Source organism: Lolium perenne, chromosome 5, assembly GCF_019359855.2.
Source record: "Lolium perenne isolate Kyuss_39 chromosome 5, Kyuss_2.0, whole genome shotgun sequence".
Taxonomy (NCBI): Eukaryota; Viridiplantae; Streptophyta; class Magnoliopsida; order Poales; family Poaceae; genus Lolium; species Lolium perenne.
Window position 1 is genome coordinate 228,334,341 of NC_067248.2, and position 19,209 is coordinate 228,353,549.

The 19,209-nt window shown below is 41.1% G+C and overlaps 1 protein-coding gene across 1 annotated transcript; it reads right to left on the reverse strand.

Annotated features, from left to right (window-relative positions):
* Positions 1–596: 596 nt before the first annotated feature.
* LOC127302153 (DNA-directed RNA polymerases II, IV and V subunit 11) lies at positions 597–4,602 on the reverse strand. The gene is made up of 6 exons (XM_051332550.1): positions 4,493–4,602; positions 3,915–4,002; positions 3,498–3,587; positions 3,326–3,404; positions 3,149–3,244; positions 597–867 (listed from the first exon to the last, which is right to left on the reverse strand). Exons 2-6 carry the CDS (start codon positions 3,965–3,967, stop codon positions 823–825), a joined length of 363 nt encoding a protein of 120 aa, XP_051188510.1. The 5' UTR covers positions 3,968–4,002; positions 4,493–4,602; the 3' UTR covers positions 597–822.
* Between the last annotated feature and the right edge of the window lie 14,607 nt (positions 4,603–19,209).

Consider the following 19,209-nt stretch of genomic DNA (forward strand, 5'->3'; position numbering starts at 1 on the left):
TATTTAGCCTCTAATTTGGCCGCTAAACCTCCTGCATTTTTTGAATTTCTCTTCTCTTTCCTTTTTTATTTCTTGTTTTCCGAATTTGTGTTCAATATAATTAGAGAAAACTTGTGATTTTGAATAGTTGAATACTTGTTTTTCTTGAATAGTTGTATCACAGATCGTGTTTAAGTCATAATTTTCTTGTTCTTTTGGTAAGATAACTGAAATATTCTAATTTTTTGAAAAAAAAAAAGCTAAAAACTAGAGCCTTTTATAGCCTCCAAAATAATTGCGGCTAAATAAGATAGCCTGCTGTTTTAAACTATGGTGGAGACTAGTACAATGTAGGTACAGGATGTTCTGATTCTTTGACATGCAGTTTGATCCTAGTTGCATGTTGATCTCTGGTTCACATTAGATCACACGAGCACGCACACGCAGAGCTAAGACAGTATCGAACTGTGGCGGTCTCAATACATCGATGTAACACTACGGGACTATAGAATTATTATCGAAGCACTCGGTCTCACAAGTTACAACCCACTACGAGTATATCCTTCTACTGAAGGTCATAACAGCGAGCATAATAGAGAAATTTAACCAGGAAGACAGAGAGTGCAAACACATGTTTAATTACCAAGCTTAGAATGGCATGCAGAACCCTGTTTAAGCAAAACACATTCGAATGGCAATCCTGGTGGTGTCCAACTCAAGACACAGGCTAAGGATCTACAACTTCAGGGATCATCGACAAGCCTCGAGTCTTTTTGTTTCTAATAAGGTAGTTCAAACGTTAGATACGAAGACAGTTTTCACGTTAGCTACAACACCATTGGCCTAGTAGCCCTGCTTCATCCTTTCCTCGTGACGGTTCTTCTCGTCCTGGAAACATAAAGCTCAAGTCAGTAGCATATCACTGCAATTTGGCTTCAAACAAAGCATTCTCTCATACAAGATTCGCGGAAAATTAATCAAACTGAAACATATCCAAGACATAAATTTGGAGGGCGGGCGATAATATGAAAAGGGCAAGCACCAGAGTGTAAGGAAGATCTTTTTAACCCCTATTGGCAGCAACAAAATAATTCTATATCCAAATCCATGGATTGAAACCGACCAATATGAGGGCATACCATATGATTTAATGATTCTACAGCTATCCATTCTTCATTTCATAAAGACAAAGTGTACCGACAAGGAACTACTGCGTCTAAGCACCCTATGTGATTTAACTGGTCACCATATTTCCTTTTATAGAAAGATATCTACTACTCCCTCCGTCCCATAATTCGTGGCGTGATTGTAGTTCAAGTTTGAACTAAAACCACGACAAGGATTGTACAACGGAGGGAGTACTGGTTAATTTATATGCACTCATATAATATTTCTAATGTTAAAGTGCTCGACAAGTGAGAAGATAGATTTAATATTACGCAACAGACCAATGTAAACAACTTAAGTTGTGATTGGCAGTGGAGACATCATGAGAATACTGCGCATAGTTAACGACACAAACTTTTTCTGAAGATGCATCAGAAGGAGTAAATCTCATGACCTTCTATTGTCTACAATCCCTAGTGTTTACTAATGAAATAAACACTGCTCGAATTCCAAAACATGAATTCATTATTAACCAAATACATACACAAGGCATTGTTGCCCTTCATTTAGATATCTCAACTTCAACAAGAAATATTTTTCCAAAAGTGGCACGACTACTTTCCATCCTGCTAAGCATTCTGTCTTGCTTTGTGCCATATTTCAACACAAACCGGAAAGGTAGGGCTAGTATGGAAACAGCCAATTTAGCCTCTATGTCCCAATACACTAAATAAAAAAAAACCTTCAAGAAACCAGGAAAACTAAAGTTGATAACAGTGATACTGATGTTTATAGAAAGGAATGTTGCTCCAGGGAGTAACATAACAAATTCTATATAGCGAACTAATGAAACAACATCAGCCTCCCAAAATACTTGAAATTATACGAATAAAGTTAAGAGGATGGTTCATTGTAATAAATCAGCATGAATTAGCAATAGTACTGTGAAAGCATGAATTACCAATCTTTTTAAGAAGAAATTGTAATAAATCTAATATGTCTAGTTCATCAATATCAAGTAGTACATAATTGCTATCTTGTGTTAGAACTAAATATTACTACCTCCGTTCCATAATATAAGCCGTTTTGGCAAACTATCTTCTCAACTGTTATGTGATGAAGAGGTTAACTTGGAGCGAGATGATTTGCAACCTAAATGTTCAGAGAGCTTCGAGACCACATCCTTGGTTTCATATTCTAGAATATGCAACTTCCAGACAGGTTAATTTTATCGTTGGTTTCAATCGATGGCCTAAAGAGCAATGCACATGAAAACAGCATCCCAAATTGTATAGCATTGTGTAAACAACCATTATTTGCCCTGAACATGTGCATGATTGCTGAATGGTTGTTCCATGTACGGAAGGCTACAGTGCACATATAATCGACAACGCCAAAAATCAGGAGAGATCAAGAATGACTTATGCCAGATTCTAACTTCATCAACAGCTAAGAAATAGGAATACATCAAGTATTCTGCCATACTTAGTTCTCTTCCTTTTTCTCAAGGTGTGGTTGGTTGGGACATGTTTGCACTATGTTAGTTTTGTGTTTTCGTTCCAAAACTACGGATGAGAGGAAGTACAAAATAAAAGTCATATATGTCAAGCTTCATGCACTAGCCAACGCAACCAAAAGTCCGAACTGATGGAAAGGGCTAGGCAATCCACTTATACATATCAACAATATATTTGATTGGATTGTTCTCTAATGCCAATGCAATAAGATAAAATATGTTGTAAACTCAATGTATTTGGCATGCAGCAAACATCAAAACCAAGCACTTTACAGAAGCATGCATCACCACTATCTCCATGGACTAGCATGAAAACATGTCCATGAATTTCGTCAACTTTGTTGTGTGAAATTGACATAAACCAGCTCAATCTACAAATCAACATCCCAAATCAAGCTATCAAAGCATTGGTTATGAACATGCAAATAAATAGCAAAATACTATCTTTTATACAGCACCTCACCCATCAATGTCATAATGGTCTAACGGCACACTACAAGCTTATCAGAAAGTAACTAACCATGGACCTATGCACAAGAAACATACCTCAAAAGCCTGCTTAAGGTTCTCAAGCTCCTTGTCTAGATCATTGATTGCCTGGGTATATGCCTGCGTTGGGGAGGACTGGCTTGCAGTATGGATCTGCCCATATAACAAAACATCAGACTACTTGAGCAAAGTATAACACAACTAAAGAATAGAACAAACATAAGTGCACCCTACCCTAACAATGACTTTGTACTGAAGGGGGTGAGGGAGCTTATAGCCAGCAAAGAGAACATTTGGGTCCCTGTGTAGCTGCCTGTAGGATCTCGCAGATACAGAAGAAAATAAGAAGGGGTGAACTGATGAACATAACCAGGGACAAAGAGGCACGTGGTTTTTCTACACGTACATGCGGAGGATGTTGCCGACAGTATGGTCCTCGCGTTCAATGGTGAACGATGCAGCATTCATGATCTTGGTATCCTTCTCAAATGACACCCTGCATTAGATAATCGTGAGGACTATAACCATGTTCTTTAGGTAATAGAGCGGCAGGCAAGCTACAACAAGCCTTAGTTGTGAGGGTAAAAAGTTTTTTTAAAAAAAGCATCAGCATTTCATAACATTATGCCATAGAGAGAACACATAAACAGACGCAAGTGCCTATTAACAGATTAACATAATTGAAATGTTAAACTACTTCAAGAAACTTGTATTCAACAGCTACATTTCCTCCAAGAAAGAAACAAGCTATACCTAACAAAACACAACTGAAGCATTATCTTGGATAAATGTAGGGTAAAGTGTGGAAGGAGGGTAGACTCACTTCTTTGTGCCCTCAGGCACGACGAAGCGCTCATAGCGATCAGGGGCATTCATCTTCAATCAACACTTGGTTCCTTCCTCTCGAGTTACTGCAAGCATGATTCATCAGATCAATAAGGTCCATTTCACAAGTCAGAGTGACTGCTCCTCAACTGAAATTCAGGAAACGCCCTATCCTTGGAGGCGAAGGTACTGCCACAGCTGGTGAGTCTTCAAACAAGTATTCTATTCCTGATGTATAGTCGGCCTTACTTTCTTTCTACTGGCTTAGCAGTATCCAATTTCAGAGCTAGGTGCTGCTTCTGGTAGGAAACAGAGAGTGAGGTTTAGCCCGCCTCGCTCTGCCTCCTCCCTCTGTTGCGCGGAATGAGGGAGAAGCAGGGGTGGCCTCTGCGCCGCCACCGCTATCGTCAACGGCTGGGGCAACCCATCCCACGCCTTTCCAGCTCCCGCCGCTCAACCTAGGGTTCGGGGCATGGCCATGGAGGGCGGATGCGGAGGTTGGAGAAGGAGAGGAGGGCGGGGTAGAGAGGGGACGGCGGAGAAGGGGGAGGAAGGCGGAGATCCGGGGAGACTCACCGCGCCGCCGCAGGCTAGCTCCAGGTCAGGGACGGCTCCGTCGCGGTGAACAGGAAGAGGGCTTAGTCTGGTACCGCTTCGCGATTCCAGCCTCCGAACTGGGAGGTTTTATCACTTAACATCATAATGGGGATTTTTATCACATAAGCACAATCTTAATTTTTTTATCATAAAACATTAGCATTTGGGTAATTATTTCATAAAACATATAATATTTGTTTAATAGCCCATTAGTGCATTCAGGCCCACTATCAATTTAAGAGTGATAACAGGCTTAGACCTTATTTTGTAGTATTTGCCGTTATGCGCTAAATACGAAGTTGTTTATCAACACTAGTGGTTAAATCTTATGTCCAGGGTAGTTGTATTGGTACATATTATTAAAATCTTATGCTCGCAAGTTTCATTTCGTACGGAATATATTACTCAAATCTTATGTTCTTGTGTGGTTATAATTTCAGTACATATTTGTCATATGATAATTTATTTGTGTGTAGCAAATGTAGCAAGTGTGGCTCATATTCTCATCTCCACCGGGTGTCTTGTAAATTGGTGTCACGCTGGAGGGTCATGCCATGGGCTAATTACTTGTCAAGTCAACTAATGACAAATAATGTGTTATGTGAAATAATCACCCTAAATGTTGGTGTTTTGTGATAAAAATTTCTAGTATTGTGATTTTGTGATAAAAAAATCCCAACTTGTGGTGCTAGGTGATAAAACCTCCCAAACTGGTGAACGAGGAAAACACTTCAGATTGGTGCGGACTGAAATTTTCTTGACTCTAATTCTATACACATCCAAACGGTTGAATCGGAGGCCCAAATTCCAATTCCCAATTCCAACCCAATTTATTACATCCAAACGCGGTGTAATAGTGATTCTACATCTAAACGCAGTGTAATAGTGATTCTTTCATATATGGAATGGGTAAACTACACATCTATATGAATCTCTATCTTCATATATGTAAAACTAATTCTTTTTCTAACGTAATGGATAAATTACACATCGATCTTGCTAAACAAGGGTGCGAAAAGGGAGATGAATACAATGTTGGGTTAGGTAAGATGTACCGAAAGGCAACCAACAACGGGTAAAACCCTCAAACAGAGACAAATCTGCTAACCAAAAACGGGACCAAGACCTAATCGACTGGATACGCCACTGCGCGGGGCGGGCCAAACTCGAAGGGTGGAGGTTCAACTAAACCACCAAAATACGGGAGAAATCAATTGCTGCTACACCTCGCCAAATCTGCGAAGGATTAGATGGATTGGAGAGCCCATTCTACCTCACGAAGAAATACTGGAGTAGATTTCTCAGAGCATGTAAAAGAAGAACCGAAGAATGGTCCAACCAGGTTAGGGTTCGTCACCAGAAAGGGAAACTCCTGTCAGATGGATCTCCACTTCTCTAGTCCAATTGAGGATGGTGCCTCGACAAGGGAGCATCGAAGGTTACCAGGCGGCGTCATTCAGATGGAAAAGGACCGCGGGTGCGAGGGTTTGTGCTTACGAGCCACCGGTTGTTTGAGAGTTACATAATTAATCTGTACGCCCCTATGTAAAAAAATAACAGGAGTTCCAGTTCTAAAAAATAAATCGACTGCCATACAAGATAAAACTTAAATGTATCTACATACATAGTACGAGTAGATTCATAAGAAAAAAGCATCTTATAATTCGGAATGAAATGATATTTTCGCAAAACATAGTAGAGACGTAGGCGCTCACATAGGCGCTCACAAATACGTACATATAGACGCGCGCACACCCTACCCCTATGAGCAGCCCCGGGAGATTGTGTCAAAAAAAAAGATCCGACAGGTCTTGAGATTGACAAAGTCACCCACGACGTCTCACTGTTGAGCGAAACGTCGCATTTCACTGAAAGAACATTTCGTCAAAATTTTAAATTTAAGGTTTGAACTCTGATAGGTCAGAGATATTATTGCCCTCATAACCATCCAACCATAAATTGGTTCTCATAACTTACTATTTACCTACCAATATGGGCAAGCAAATTATGTAGACGGCCAAAATGTTGGCAACAAACCAATCAAGTGTGAGGGAAAGGAACAACTTGGTCGCATGTGCCCTAGTTTTTTATTGTTTGGTTAATAAATAGTTGTTTCTTGCTAGCCATTTGTAACTATAACGTGTTTTAACCCTATATTCATTAAATGTATATTTAGTTCTAGTTGGCCGACGCATATGTGATTTAATAGTCCTTGTGATGCATTTCCGGAAGACACAAATTTTAACATAAGAAAAGTTTTTAGCAATAATTTTTTTAGAGAATTCTCAAGATGTGAGAATTTAAAAGATATTTTGTGGGATATGCAAAAAATACATTTGGGATACAAATTTAAACTCAATAACATCATCCTGATATCTAAAGTAAGATCAGTTTTTTTTTTCAAGATTTCAATTCACCTTTGTTTTCTCTATCTCCTATGCGCAATCTCTCAACATCCCCCACACCAAACACTTACATATGAGCTTAAAATCGCAGTTACAATATGGAGCAACCATAAGGAGTTTTCTATCCATATTTGTAATAAATGTAAAAAAGTTGGAGTCCAAATCATGTGTCGGTGCTAAAAAAAAATGCCAAGAATTAGCCAAAGTGGATGGGATTTAATCCCTAGTGCCCGTCCGTAAGAGCTCCAATGTGGCTGATCTAAATTCCTATAATTATTGTGTTCATATACATTCACATCCAAAGGCACAATCTACCAAAATATGTGGTAACCCACATAGCATGCAATACCTCAATCCATCATTCTTATCGAGAAGAGAGCCAAAAATATTACACAAGGGCACGCAAGTGAACATTATAAAACTTGGAGGGGCATATGGGTAAATTTTGGCAAAAATTGAGGTTTAAATTCACATACGACAAGGGATATTTAAGAATAAAAAATTCAACATGGAAGGGGCTATGGATCTGGCCCGCACGCCTAGCTCTGCCCCTGGTTCTTCCTATGCAGTTTATAATTCGTGCAATCCAAAAAGGCCAATAGGTGGTACTAAACACATCCCATATGGAAGTCGTGACACCATAATAGCGGGTAAAGGCGGTAAAACTATGAGCAAGACAAGTGGAGATGTTTCATAGTGTTTGTGAACACAAATGATGGGTTAATCAAGTGTAAATGTCTCATAGTATTTATGAAAAGAAATTTAAAAAATTATAAAATAAGATAAAGACATGAAAAGACAAGTGGAGCATGGAGATGTTATAGACTATTCACTACTTTTAGAAAGGAAGTTGGTGGTGTGATGACACCTCCTCTTCCATGTACTAGACAATTCTCCGCGCGTTGCTGCGGTAATATATGATAAAAGCTACTTTATAAAAAAAATATTAAATTTATGGGAAAAAATGGATATCAACGCTTGCATAAATATTAAATTTGGGAAATTAAAATTTAACTGTACCATTGTCATGAAACATGAAATATAAGAATATAAGATAGTATGTGTACATGCCTAGTAATATGTCTCTGGACGGATGGTTCCAAGCCAACCTAGGATACACAACAAATAGTTTTTTTCAGCTAAAAAAGGATACACACCAAATATATTAATCGTGTGTTGGCCTGGAAGCGATAAAGTTCCATACAAATTGATGAACTAAATTAGGCGAGCTAAGAAAAAAATAGGCGAGTAAGAAGTCAGAACTAATGGAATTGACAGACGATTTTGAGCAATTTTTGCCTACCAAATCAATATATGGATGCCTCAAAGGTAGAACCTGCACATGAACGTTAAGGATACTCTCAACCTGACCGCTGCTCTCTGCGTCTTTCTTTGATCCTTCTAGTACCTCTCAAAGGCCAAATCCACCAGCACACAACGATGTGCTTCTTAATTCCAGCGTTATCTCTTTTTTATCGATCGATCTGGAGACTCTTTGCTTTTACATAGGCAGAGGAAGAAAGAATAGAGCCGATCCGGCGGCTCTATGCTCTCCCAGGAAAGATTAAGCTTGCATCGGCAAGGCCGGCGCCAAACCACGCCACCGAGATCATGATGGCATGGACCACTGCATTTGCCAGCTTCTTTCCTCGTACGGCAGCGCTGCCATGTAGTAATCCTTTTTAGCTCTCACAGTAATGACGCAGGGGTGACTGAAGGTCGGTTTTTATAGTTTGTTCTGGTGCTCAGAGGGGCGGCAAGGGGAGACAATGGGACAGAGGTAGACCCAGGAGGCAAAACGATGTGTTGCGAAACAGCAAGAAGGTGGAGCGATGGACTGAATTGAAGTCAAGAGGATGGTTCGTCTCTTCTAGTGGAGTAGTAAAAATATGCATGGCGTCTGTTCATATAATAAGGCATGGAGATGTGGTGCTCCATGCTATCAGTGGTGGACTGAATTTAATCAACATAAAATATGATGTGGCATGTTTGCTGATGTGGATAGTCTGCATGTTGAGAGAAATCACTTAGTGGGTTGCTCATATTTAGATATTATAGATAACATTTTGTAGGTAACTGCGTACACAAACCTAATATGTATATACTAAGACACCAAACGATTGGAAAGATGATTCATATATATTTATATGAAGGACAACAATGGATATACCAATTCTAGGGACAAAGATATATATATTGTTATTGTATATTTGTTACAACTCTGGCATTTGCTTTTTTATATATATTGCTATTGCAGACACAAGAGGTGCTGCAGTTTCTAACAACAACTTGGCGGAGCAAAGTTGCATAAACTACTATATACTCGCAGGTTCATAACATGATGTATCTGATTTTCTCGTCACAACTCACATCAGACAGGAGATGAAACTTGGAGGTTTTTTGAAACAACAAACAGCTCATAGGCTGTCACACTTAAAACTTGTCACCTTAACAGTACCAAAATTATACAAGTGAGAAGCATCACTGCAAAACAAACAAACCAAGTTAAAAAAAACTAGGAAAAACTTTGCTTCACACATGCACATTTTCAATGAAAATAAAATCAAATAAAGGCCTATAATGCATGATTCACACATTGATTTGGCAACTTGCTATCACAAAATGGCAAGCTACCTTATTTTGTATCTATAATGAGTATTTGGATTCCTAATTGAGCCTAAAATGTTGTTAATCTCGTTAGGCCATCCTAGTTGTAGGTCAACATCGCACTGAATATGAAATCGCTGCCGATAAAAGTATGATGACTTGAAAAAATAGAGCATATACAACTTAGCTGAAATCACTAAATAGCTGATGTATTTCCTTATGTTGACAATTTAGGGAAGCAATCAAATTTAACTTGTATATAATATCAAGAATATTTTCCACTTAATTCATTTGTGGGTGACTTTTTTTTATTTCACGTGAATAATGTGCTGATCTGCACTAGGAAATTATTAGTGGACCATTCCAATGACTCACACATAAAGTATTATTATGATTAGCCTTTACCATTGTGATTAGTCGTTACCATCAGACAATGTGAAAACATTGGAATCGTATTGAAAATCTTGCAAAATGAGATTAAAAAAATCTGGCAATTGCCAATCTACACAAAATTGTATTTGTAGCAAATTTGCAATGGTAAAAGAAAACTTAATTACGAGAGGAAGAATCTTCTCCAACTTCATTTACAATAGCGCAATCTCCAAATGAAGAATTCATATAAATAAAAAGTATCACTTCAATTACGAGAGGAAGGGACATATGGATAACCTATAGGTACAGTGCTTAGCATCTCCAGCCGTCTCCCCGACTAGGCCCCCGATAGGCGATTTTTTCATCCGGACGGTGTTATTCGGTCCAGCCGCACCCCCGGTTTCTCGTTTTCCCCCCCCAGAATAGGCCCTTAATCCATCCAGAGAGCCCAGACCATCCCGACCCCTGGGGTGCGCTCGGGGACTCCGGACGAGAGAAAAGCAGGGATGGGCCCGCTCTGTCGGCGAGAGAACACACGAACCCCACCACTTTCTCGTCGCAAATCCCCCTCCCCTCTCGTTGCTCTGTCGCCGTCGGCACCACCCCTCGCCAATCCGCCGGCCGGTTGCCTGAACTCCGCCGTCCCTCCACTCAGCAGGCTATATTCCACCGTCCGTCGTGTCGTCTGCCTATATTCCGCCGTCGGGCAACTTCGACACGCCAAGCAGGTGTTCGTCCAATTGTCTGGCCGGACATGAACTCCGACGATGAGGTGGAGTAGATGTTCGGCGAGCTTTTTGAAGAAGAGATGGCAGCCGCCACCCAAGACGAGGGGCACATATTGATCCTAGCTTGCCTGTTGATACGTCTCCGACGTATCGATAATTTCTTATGTTCCATGCCACATTATTGATGTTATCTACATGTTTTATGCACACTTTATGTCATATTCGTGCATTTTCTGGAACTAACCTATTAACAAGATGCCGAAGTGTCGATTCTTTGTTTCTGTCATTGTTTTTGGTTTCAGAAATCCTAGTAAGGAAATATTCTCGGAATTGGACGAAATCAACGCCCAGGGGCCTATTTTTCCACGAAGCTTCCAGAAGTCCGAAGACGAAACGAAGAGGGGCCACGGGGTGGCCAAACCCTAGGGCGGCGCGGCCCCACCCCTGGCCGCGTCGGCCTATGGTTTGGGCCCCCCGAGCCGCCTCCTGACTTGCCCTTCCGCCTACTTAAAGCCTCCGTGACGAAACCCCCAGTACCGAGAGCCACGATACGGAAAACCTTCCAGAGACGCCGCCAACGCCGATCCCATCTCGGGGGATCCAGGAGATCGCCTCCGGCACCCTGCCGGAGAGGGGAATCATCTCCCGGAGGACTCTACGCCGCCATGGTCGCCTCCGGTGTGATGAGTGAGTAGTCTACCCCTGGACTATGGGTCCATAGCAGTAGCTAGATGGTTGTCTTCTCCCCATTGTGCTATCATTGTCGGATCTTGTGAGCTGCCTAACATGATCAAGATCATCTATCTGTAATTCTATATGTTGCGTTTGTTGGGATCCGATGAATAGAGAATACTTGTTATGTTGATTATCAAAGTTATATTTACGTGTTGTTTATGATCTTGCATGCTCTCCGTTGCTAGTAGATGCTCTGGCCAAGTAGATGCTTGTAACTCCAAGAGGGAGTACTTATGCTCGATAGTGGGTTCATGCCTGCATTGACACAGGACGATGACAGAAAGTTCTAAGGTTGTGTTGTCTTTGTTGCCACTAGGGATAAAACATTGATGCTATGTCTAAGGATGTAGTTGTTGATTACATTACGCACCATACTTAATGCAATTGTCTGTTGCTTTGCAACTTAATACCTTTGAAGGGGTTCGGATGATAACTTTGAAGGTGGACTTTTTAGGCATAGATGCAGTTGGATGGCGGTCTATGTACTTTGTCGTAATGCCCAATTAAATCTCACTATACTCATCATGATATGTATGTGCATGGTCATGCTCTCTTTATTTGTCAATTGCCCAACTGTAATTTGTTCACCCAACATGCTGTTTGTCTTATGGGAGAGACACCTCTAGTGAACTGTGGACCCGGTCCAATTCTCTTTCTTGAAATACAATCTCTTGCAATACTTGTTCTCTGTTTTCTGCAAACAATCATCTTCCACACAATACGGTTAATCCTTTGTTACAGCAAGCCGGTGAGATTGACAACCTCACTTTGTTTCGTTGGGGCAAAGTACTTTGGTTGTGTTGTGCGGGTTCCACGTTGGCGGAATCCCTGGTGTTGCGCCGCACTACATCCCGCCGCCATCAACCTTCAACGTGCTTCTTGACTCCTACTGGTTCGATAAACCTTGGTTTCTTACTGAGGGAAACTTGCTGCTGTACGCATCACACCTTCCACTTGGGGTTCCCAACGAGCGTGTGCTTTACGCGTCATCAAGCTAAATTTCTGGCGCCGTTGCCGGGGAGATCAAGACACGCTGCAAGGGGAGTCTCCACTTCTCAATCTCTCTACTTTGTTTTTGTCTTGCTTAGTTTTATTTACTACTTTGTTTGCTGCACTAAATCAAAATACAAAAAAATTAGTTGCTAGTTTTACTTTACTTGCTATCTTGTTTGCTATATCAAAAACACAAAAAAATTAGTTTACTTGCATTTACTTTATCTAGTTTGCTTTATTGTCTTGCACTCTATATTAAAAATACAAAAAAATTAGTTATTTTTGTTACCATGTCTAGCTCTGAACCTGTTACTTCTTCGCCTGAAGAATTAGTCTTCACTTTTAAACAAGGGGATGAGGAGAGTTTTAAGGATGCTTGGTCTAGATTTTTACTTCTTATCGTAAAACTGAACCTCAAATGAGTCTAAGTTTGCTCCTTAGTAATTTTTATTTTGGTCTTATGGTTCGCTATAGATATGCTTTAGATACTTTAGTGGGAGGAGATTTCCTTCATTGCAATGGGGATCAAGCTTTTAATGCCATAAAGAAGTTGGTTGCATCACATGATTCAGCTACTCCCTCCGTCCTAGAGTGTAAGACATATTTCCAAAAACTATTTGTCCCATAACCCCCACGTCTAAGGCATAATTTTATTTAATGAGGGAGAGAAAGGGGTTGCATGCACCAATGGGGGAGAGAAAGAGAATGCATGCACCAATGAGGGAGAGAAAGGGGTTGCATGCGCCAATAAGAGAGAGAAAATAAGACTCAATCAGCTAGTACCTTGGCCTAAGATATTCAAAAATTGTGACTTACAAACTAGGACGGAGGAAGTAATAACTTTGATTCAGCCCTCACTAGCATATATAGTAGATTAAATAATCTCGAGATAAGTACATCTCGCTTGAATGATAACTATTGCCACGTTCGTAATCGTCTTGAACAAGTTTTAGTGAACTCTAAACTCTCATTGTGGGATCCTGCTGTTAAAATTGTTATCGGTGATCGAACTCTCCATGCCTACTGTGATATTATGTATGAATTTTGCCTTATGCCTGAAAGTATTTATAAATCTTTGAAACTTTGGGGAGTTGATGAAGGAGGAGAAGAAATAACTCTCATAGATAACTCTACTATAATTCCTAAAGGAATAGCCGCAGGTGTGCATACAACCATTCTTGGAAGGACAATATCCATTGATTATCTTGTTATTGAAACAGGAAAACTCACACTCGGAAGATCCCTGCTGAAACTATTGGGAGCAGTCATTGATGTTGGAGAAGGCACTCTGAAATTCACCTCTATACTGGGGGGAAATCATATATTTCCTAAACCCAAGGGAAAGAAAAACAATAAGAAAGGTAAGGGTAAAGCCCAAGGTAAGGTTGACACACCATCTCTCGATAATACTTGATACACACTTTCTGCGCCTAGCTGAAAGGCGTTAAAGAAAAGCGCTTATGGGAGACAACCCATGTTTTTTTACCTACAGTACTTTGTTTTTATTTTGTGTCTTGGAAGTTGTTTACTACTGTAGCAACCTCTCCTTATCTTAGTTTTGTGTTTTGTTGTGCCAAGTTAAGCCGTTGATAGAAAAGTAAGTACTAGATTTGGATTACTGCGCAGTTTCAGATTTCTTTGCTGTCACGAATCTGGGTCTACCTCCCTGTAGGTAACTCAGAAAATTAAGCCAATTTACGTGCATGATCCTCAGATATGTACGCAACTTTCATTCAATTTGAGCAAGTCTGGTGCCATTTTAAAATTCGTCAATACGAACTGTTCTGTTTTGACAGATTCTGCCTTTTATTTCGCATTGCCTCTTTTGCTATGTTGGATGAATTTCTTTGATCCACTAATGTCCAGTAGCATTATGCAATGTCCAGAAGTGTTAAGAATGATTGTGTCACCTCTGAATATGTTAATTTTTATTGTGCACTAACCCTCTAATGAGTTGTTTCGAGTTTGGTGTGGAGGAAGTTTTCAAGGATCAATAGAGGAGTATGATGCAACATGATCAAGGAGAGTGAAAGCTCTAAGCTTGGGGATGCCCCGGTGGTTCACCCCTGCATATATTAAGAAGACTCAAGCGTCTAAGCTTGGGGATGCCCAAGGCATCCCCTTCTTCATCGACAACATTATCAGGTTCCTCCCCTGAAACTATATTTTTATTCCATCACATCTTATGTGCTTTGCTTGGAGCGTCGGTTTGTTTTTGTTTTTGTTTTGTTTGAATAAAATGGATCCTAGCATTCACTTTATGGAGAGAGACACGCTCCGCTGTAGCATATGGACAAGTATGTCCTTGGTTTCTACTCATAGTATTCATGGCGAAGTTTCTCCTTCGTTAAATTATTATATGGTTGGAATTGGAAAATGATACATGTAGTAATTACTATTAATGTCTTGGGTAATGTGATACTTGGCAATTGTTGTGCTCATGATTAAGCTCTTGCATCATATGCTTTGCACCCATTAATGAAGAAATACATAGAGCATGCTAAAATTTGGTTTGCATATTTGGTTTCTCTAAGGTCTAGATAATTTCTAGTATTGAGTTTGAACAACAAGGAAGACGATGTAGAGTCTTATAATGCTTTCAATATGTCTTTTATGTGAGTTTTGCTGCACCGGTTCATCCTTGTGTTTGTTTCAAATAAGCCTTGCTAGCCTAAACCTTGTATCGAGAGGGAATACTTCTCATGCATCCAAAATACTTGAGCCAACCACTATGCCATTTGTGTCCACCATACCTACCTACTACATGGTATTTTCCGCCATTCCAAAGTAAATTGCTTGAGTGCTACCTTTAAAATTCCATCATCCACCTTTGCAATATATAGCTCATGGGACAAATAGCTTAGAAACTATTGTGGTATTGAATATGTAATTATGCACTTTATCTCTTATTAAGTTGCTTGTTGTGCGATAACCATGTTCACTGGGGACGCCATCAACTACTCATTGTTGAATTTCATGTGAGTTGCTATGCATGTCCGTCTTGTCTGAAGTAAGAGAGATCTACCACCTTATGGTTAAGCATGCATAATGTTAGAGAAGAACATTGGGCCGCTAACTAAAGCCATGATCCATGGTGGAAGTTTCAGTTTTGGACATATATCCTCAAATCTCAAATGAGAAAATTATTAATTGTTGTTACATGCTTATGCATAAAAGAGGAGTCCATTATCTGTTGTCTATGTTGTCCCGGTATGGATGTCTAAGTTGAAGAATAATCAATAGCGAGAAATCCAATGCGAGCTTTCTCCTTAGACCTTTGTACAGGCGGCATAGAGGTACCCCTTTGTGACACTTGGTAAAAACATGTGCATTGTGATGATCCGGTAGTCCAAGCTAATTAGGACAAGGTGCGGGCACTATTAGTACACTATGCATGAGGCTTGCAACTTATAAGATATAATTTACATGATGCATATGCTTTATTACTACCGTTGACAAAATTGCTTCATGTTTTCAAAATCAAAGCTCTAGCACAAATATAGCAATCGATGCTTTTCCTCTATGGAGGACAATTCTTTTACTTTCAATGTTGAGTCAGTTCACCTATTTCTCTCCACCTCAAGAAGCAAACACTTGTGTGAACTGTGCATTGATTCCTACATACTTGCTTATTGCACTTATTATATTACTCTATGTTGACAATATCCATGAGATATACATGTTACAAGTTGAAAGCAACCGCTGAAACTTAATCTTCTTTTGTGTTGCTTCAATGCTTTTACTTTGAATTATTGATTTATGAGTTAACTCTTATGCAAGACTTATTGATGCTTGTCTTGAAGTGCTATTCATGAAAAGTCTTTGCTATATGATTCACTTGTTTACTCATGTCATATACATTGTTTTGATCGCTGCATTCACTACATATGCTTTACAAATAGTATGATCAAGATTATGATGGCATGTCACTCCGAAATTATACGTGTTATCGTTTTACCGCTCGGGACGAGCAGAACTAAGCAGGGGATGCTGATACGTCTCCGACGTATCGATAATTTCTTATGTTCCATGCCACATTATTGATGGTATCTACATGTTTTATGCACACTTTTTGTCATATTCGTGCATTTTCTGGAACTAACCTATTAACAAGATGCCGAAGTGCCGATTCTGTTTCTGCTGTTTTTGGTTTCAGAAATCCTAGTAAGGAAATATTCTCGGAATTGGACGAAATCAACGCCCAGGGGCCTATTTTTCCACGAAGCTTCCAGAAGTCCGAAGACGAAACGAAGAGGGGCCACGGGGTGGCCAAACCCTAGGGCGGCGCGGCCCCACCCCTGGCCGCGCCGGCCTATGGTTTGGGCCCCCCGAGCTGCCTCCTGACTTGCCCTTCCGCCTACTTAAAGCCTCCGTGACGAAACCCCCAGTACCGAGAGCCACGATACGGAAAACCTTCCAGAGACGCCGCCAACGCCGATCCCATCTCGGGGGATCCAGGAGATCGCCTCCGGCACTCGCCGGGAGAGGGGAATCATCTCCCGGAGGACTCTACGCCGCCATGGTCACCTCCGGTGTGATGAGTGAGTAGTCTACCCCTGGACTATGGGTCCATAGCAGTAGCTAGATGGTTGTCTTCTCCCCATTGTGCTATCATTGTCCGATCTTGTGAGCTGCCTAACATGATCAAGATCATCTATCTGTAATTCTATATGTTGCGTTTGTTGGGATCCGATGAATAGAGAATACTTGTTATGTTGATTATCAAAGTTATATTTACGTGTTGTTTATGATCTTGCATGCTCTCCGTTGCTAGTAGATGCTCTGGCCAAGTAGATGCTTGTAACTCCAAGAGGGAGTACTTATGCTCGATAGTGGGTTCATGCCTGCATTGACACAGGACAGTGTGAGAAAGTTCTAAGGTTGTGTTGTGCTGTTGCCACTAGGGATAAAACATTGATGCTATGTCTAAGGATGTAGTTGTTGATTACATTACGCACCATACTTAATGCAATTGTCTGTTGCTTTGCAACTTAATACTGGAAGGGGTTCAGATGATAACCTGAAGGTGGACTTTTTAGGCATAGATGCAGTTGGATGGCGGTCTATGTACTTTGTCGTAATGCCCAATTAAATCTCACTATACTCATCATGATATGTATGTGCATGGTCATGCTCTCTTTATTTGTCAATTGCCCAACTGTAATTTGTTCACCCAACATGCTGTTTGTCTTATGGGAGAGACACCTCTAGTGAACTGTGGACCCCGGTCCAATTCTCTTTACTGAAATACAATCTACTGCAATACTTGTTCTACTGTTTTCTGCAAACAATCATCTTCCACACAATACGGTTAATCCTTTGTTACAGCAAGCCGGTGAGATTGACAACCTCACTGTTTCGTTGGGGCAAAGTACTTTGGTTGTGTTGTGCAGGTTCCACGTTGGCGCCGGAATCCCTGGTGTTGCGCCGCACTACATCCCGCCGCCATCAACCTTCAACGTGCTTCTTGACTCCTACTGGTTCGATAAACCTTGGTTTCTTACTGAGGGAAACTTGCTGCTGTACGCATCACACCTTCCACTTGGGGTTCCCAACGAGCGTGTGCTTTACGCGTCATCACCTGTCCAGCTTGTACGCCAAGAAGGCCATTGGTCATCGTGGTGGGTCGGCACCAGGTCGCCGGAAGTGCAAGCCGAGGTAGCGAATGGAGGGCTACTGCATGCTCTACGCCGACTACTTCGCCGATAATCCATTGCACGGTGATGTTGTATTTAGGCGTCGTTTCAGGATGAGTCGGAAGCTCTTCCTAAAAATTGTGTATCCCTTCGAGAGTACGACTCTTATTTCAGATGCAAGTTGGATTGCACCGGCATGGCAGGGTTTTCCGCCCTCCAAAAGTGCACGGTGGCTATGCGAATGCTGGCATATGGAGCTTCTAGTGATTCTGCCGATGACTATCTTCGGATGGTGGAGTCCACTGCCCTTGATTGTTTCTACCGGATCTGCAGGGCGGTGGATAGCAGTGTTCGGGGACATCTACTTAAGAGCACCCACTGTCGAAGAGACCGCTCAAAACCTCACGTTCAATGAAGCTCGAGGATTTCCAGGGATGCTTAGAAGTATTGACTGCATGCATTGGAAATGGAAGAACTGTCTGTTTGCCTGGCAGAGAATGTACAAGGGTCACAAAAAAGCTGCATTGTGATACTTGAGGCAGTTGTTACCCATGATCTCTGGATTTGGCACTTCTTCTTTGGTATGCCGGGATCCAACAACGACATCAACATCTTACAGTGTCTGCCGATCTTCTCCAAGCTTGTTGAGGTTCATGCTCCCCTGGTTAACTTTGTGATCAATGGCCGACAGTACAACAAGGGATACTATCTTGCAGACGGTATCTATCCAAAGTGGGCAACATTTGTGAAGATTATCTCAAGCCCCGTCCTCCCGAAGGAGGTGGAGTTTTTCAATGAAAAAGAAGGTTGCCGAAAGGACGTCGAGCGTGCATTTAGTATCCTCCAGCAGAGATTTGTTGTAGTCTGGTTCCCCGCTTTGACTTGGTCCAAAGATCAGATGTGGGAGCTGATGAACTGTTGTGTGTGCTTACACAACATGATTATCGAGAATTAGCTAAAGTATCTGGTTCCTCTGAGCGAACAAGCTGCACCATATGACAGAGAGGGTCCTCTTGCACAGCCTAATCACCCGGTGCCGACATCGTGGGGGTGCGTTCATCGCTATGCGTCAGGAGATTCGGGACTCCACAATGCATCAACAACTGCAGGATGATCTGGTGGAACACATATGGAGGTTTAGAGGCAACACCAACTAGTTTTCATTTAATTTATTTGAAAACTTGTCAAATTATTTGCTTGTTTTGTTGAATTGTAACGTT

Excerpts from the sequence above, each read along its gene's own strand:
- LOC127302153 (XM_051332550.1), bottom strand. The coding sequence starts at position 3,967 with ATGAATGCCCCTGATCGCTATGAGCGCTTCGTCGTGCCTGAGGGCACA. Across the intron at positions 3,588-3,914 it reads GTGCCTGAGGGCACAAAGAA|GGTGTCATTTGAGAAGGATA; the intron begins GTGAGTCTACCC and ends TATCTAATGCAG. Across the intron at positions 3,245-3,325 it reads AGTACAAAGTCATTGTTAGG|ATCCATACTGCAAGCCAGTC; the intron begins GTAGGGTGCACT and ends TTATATGGGCAG.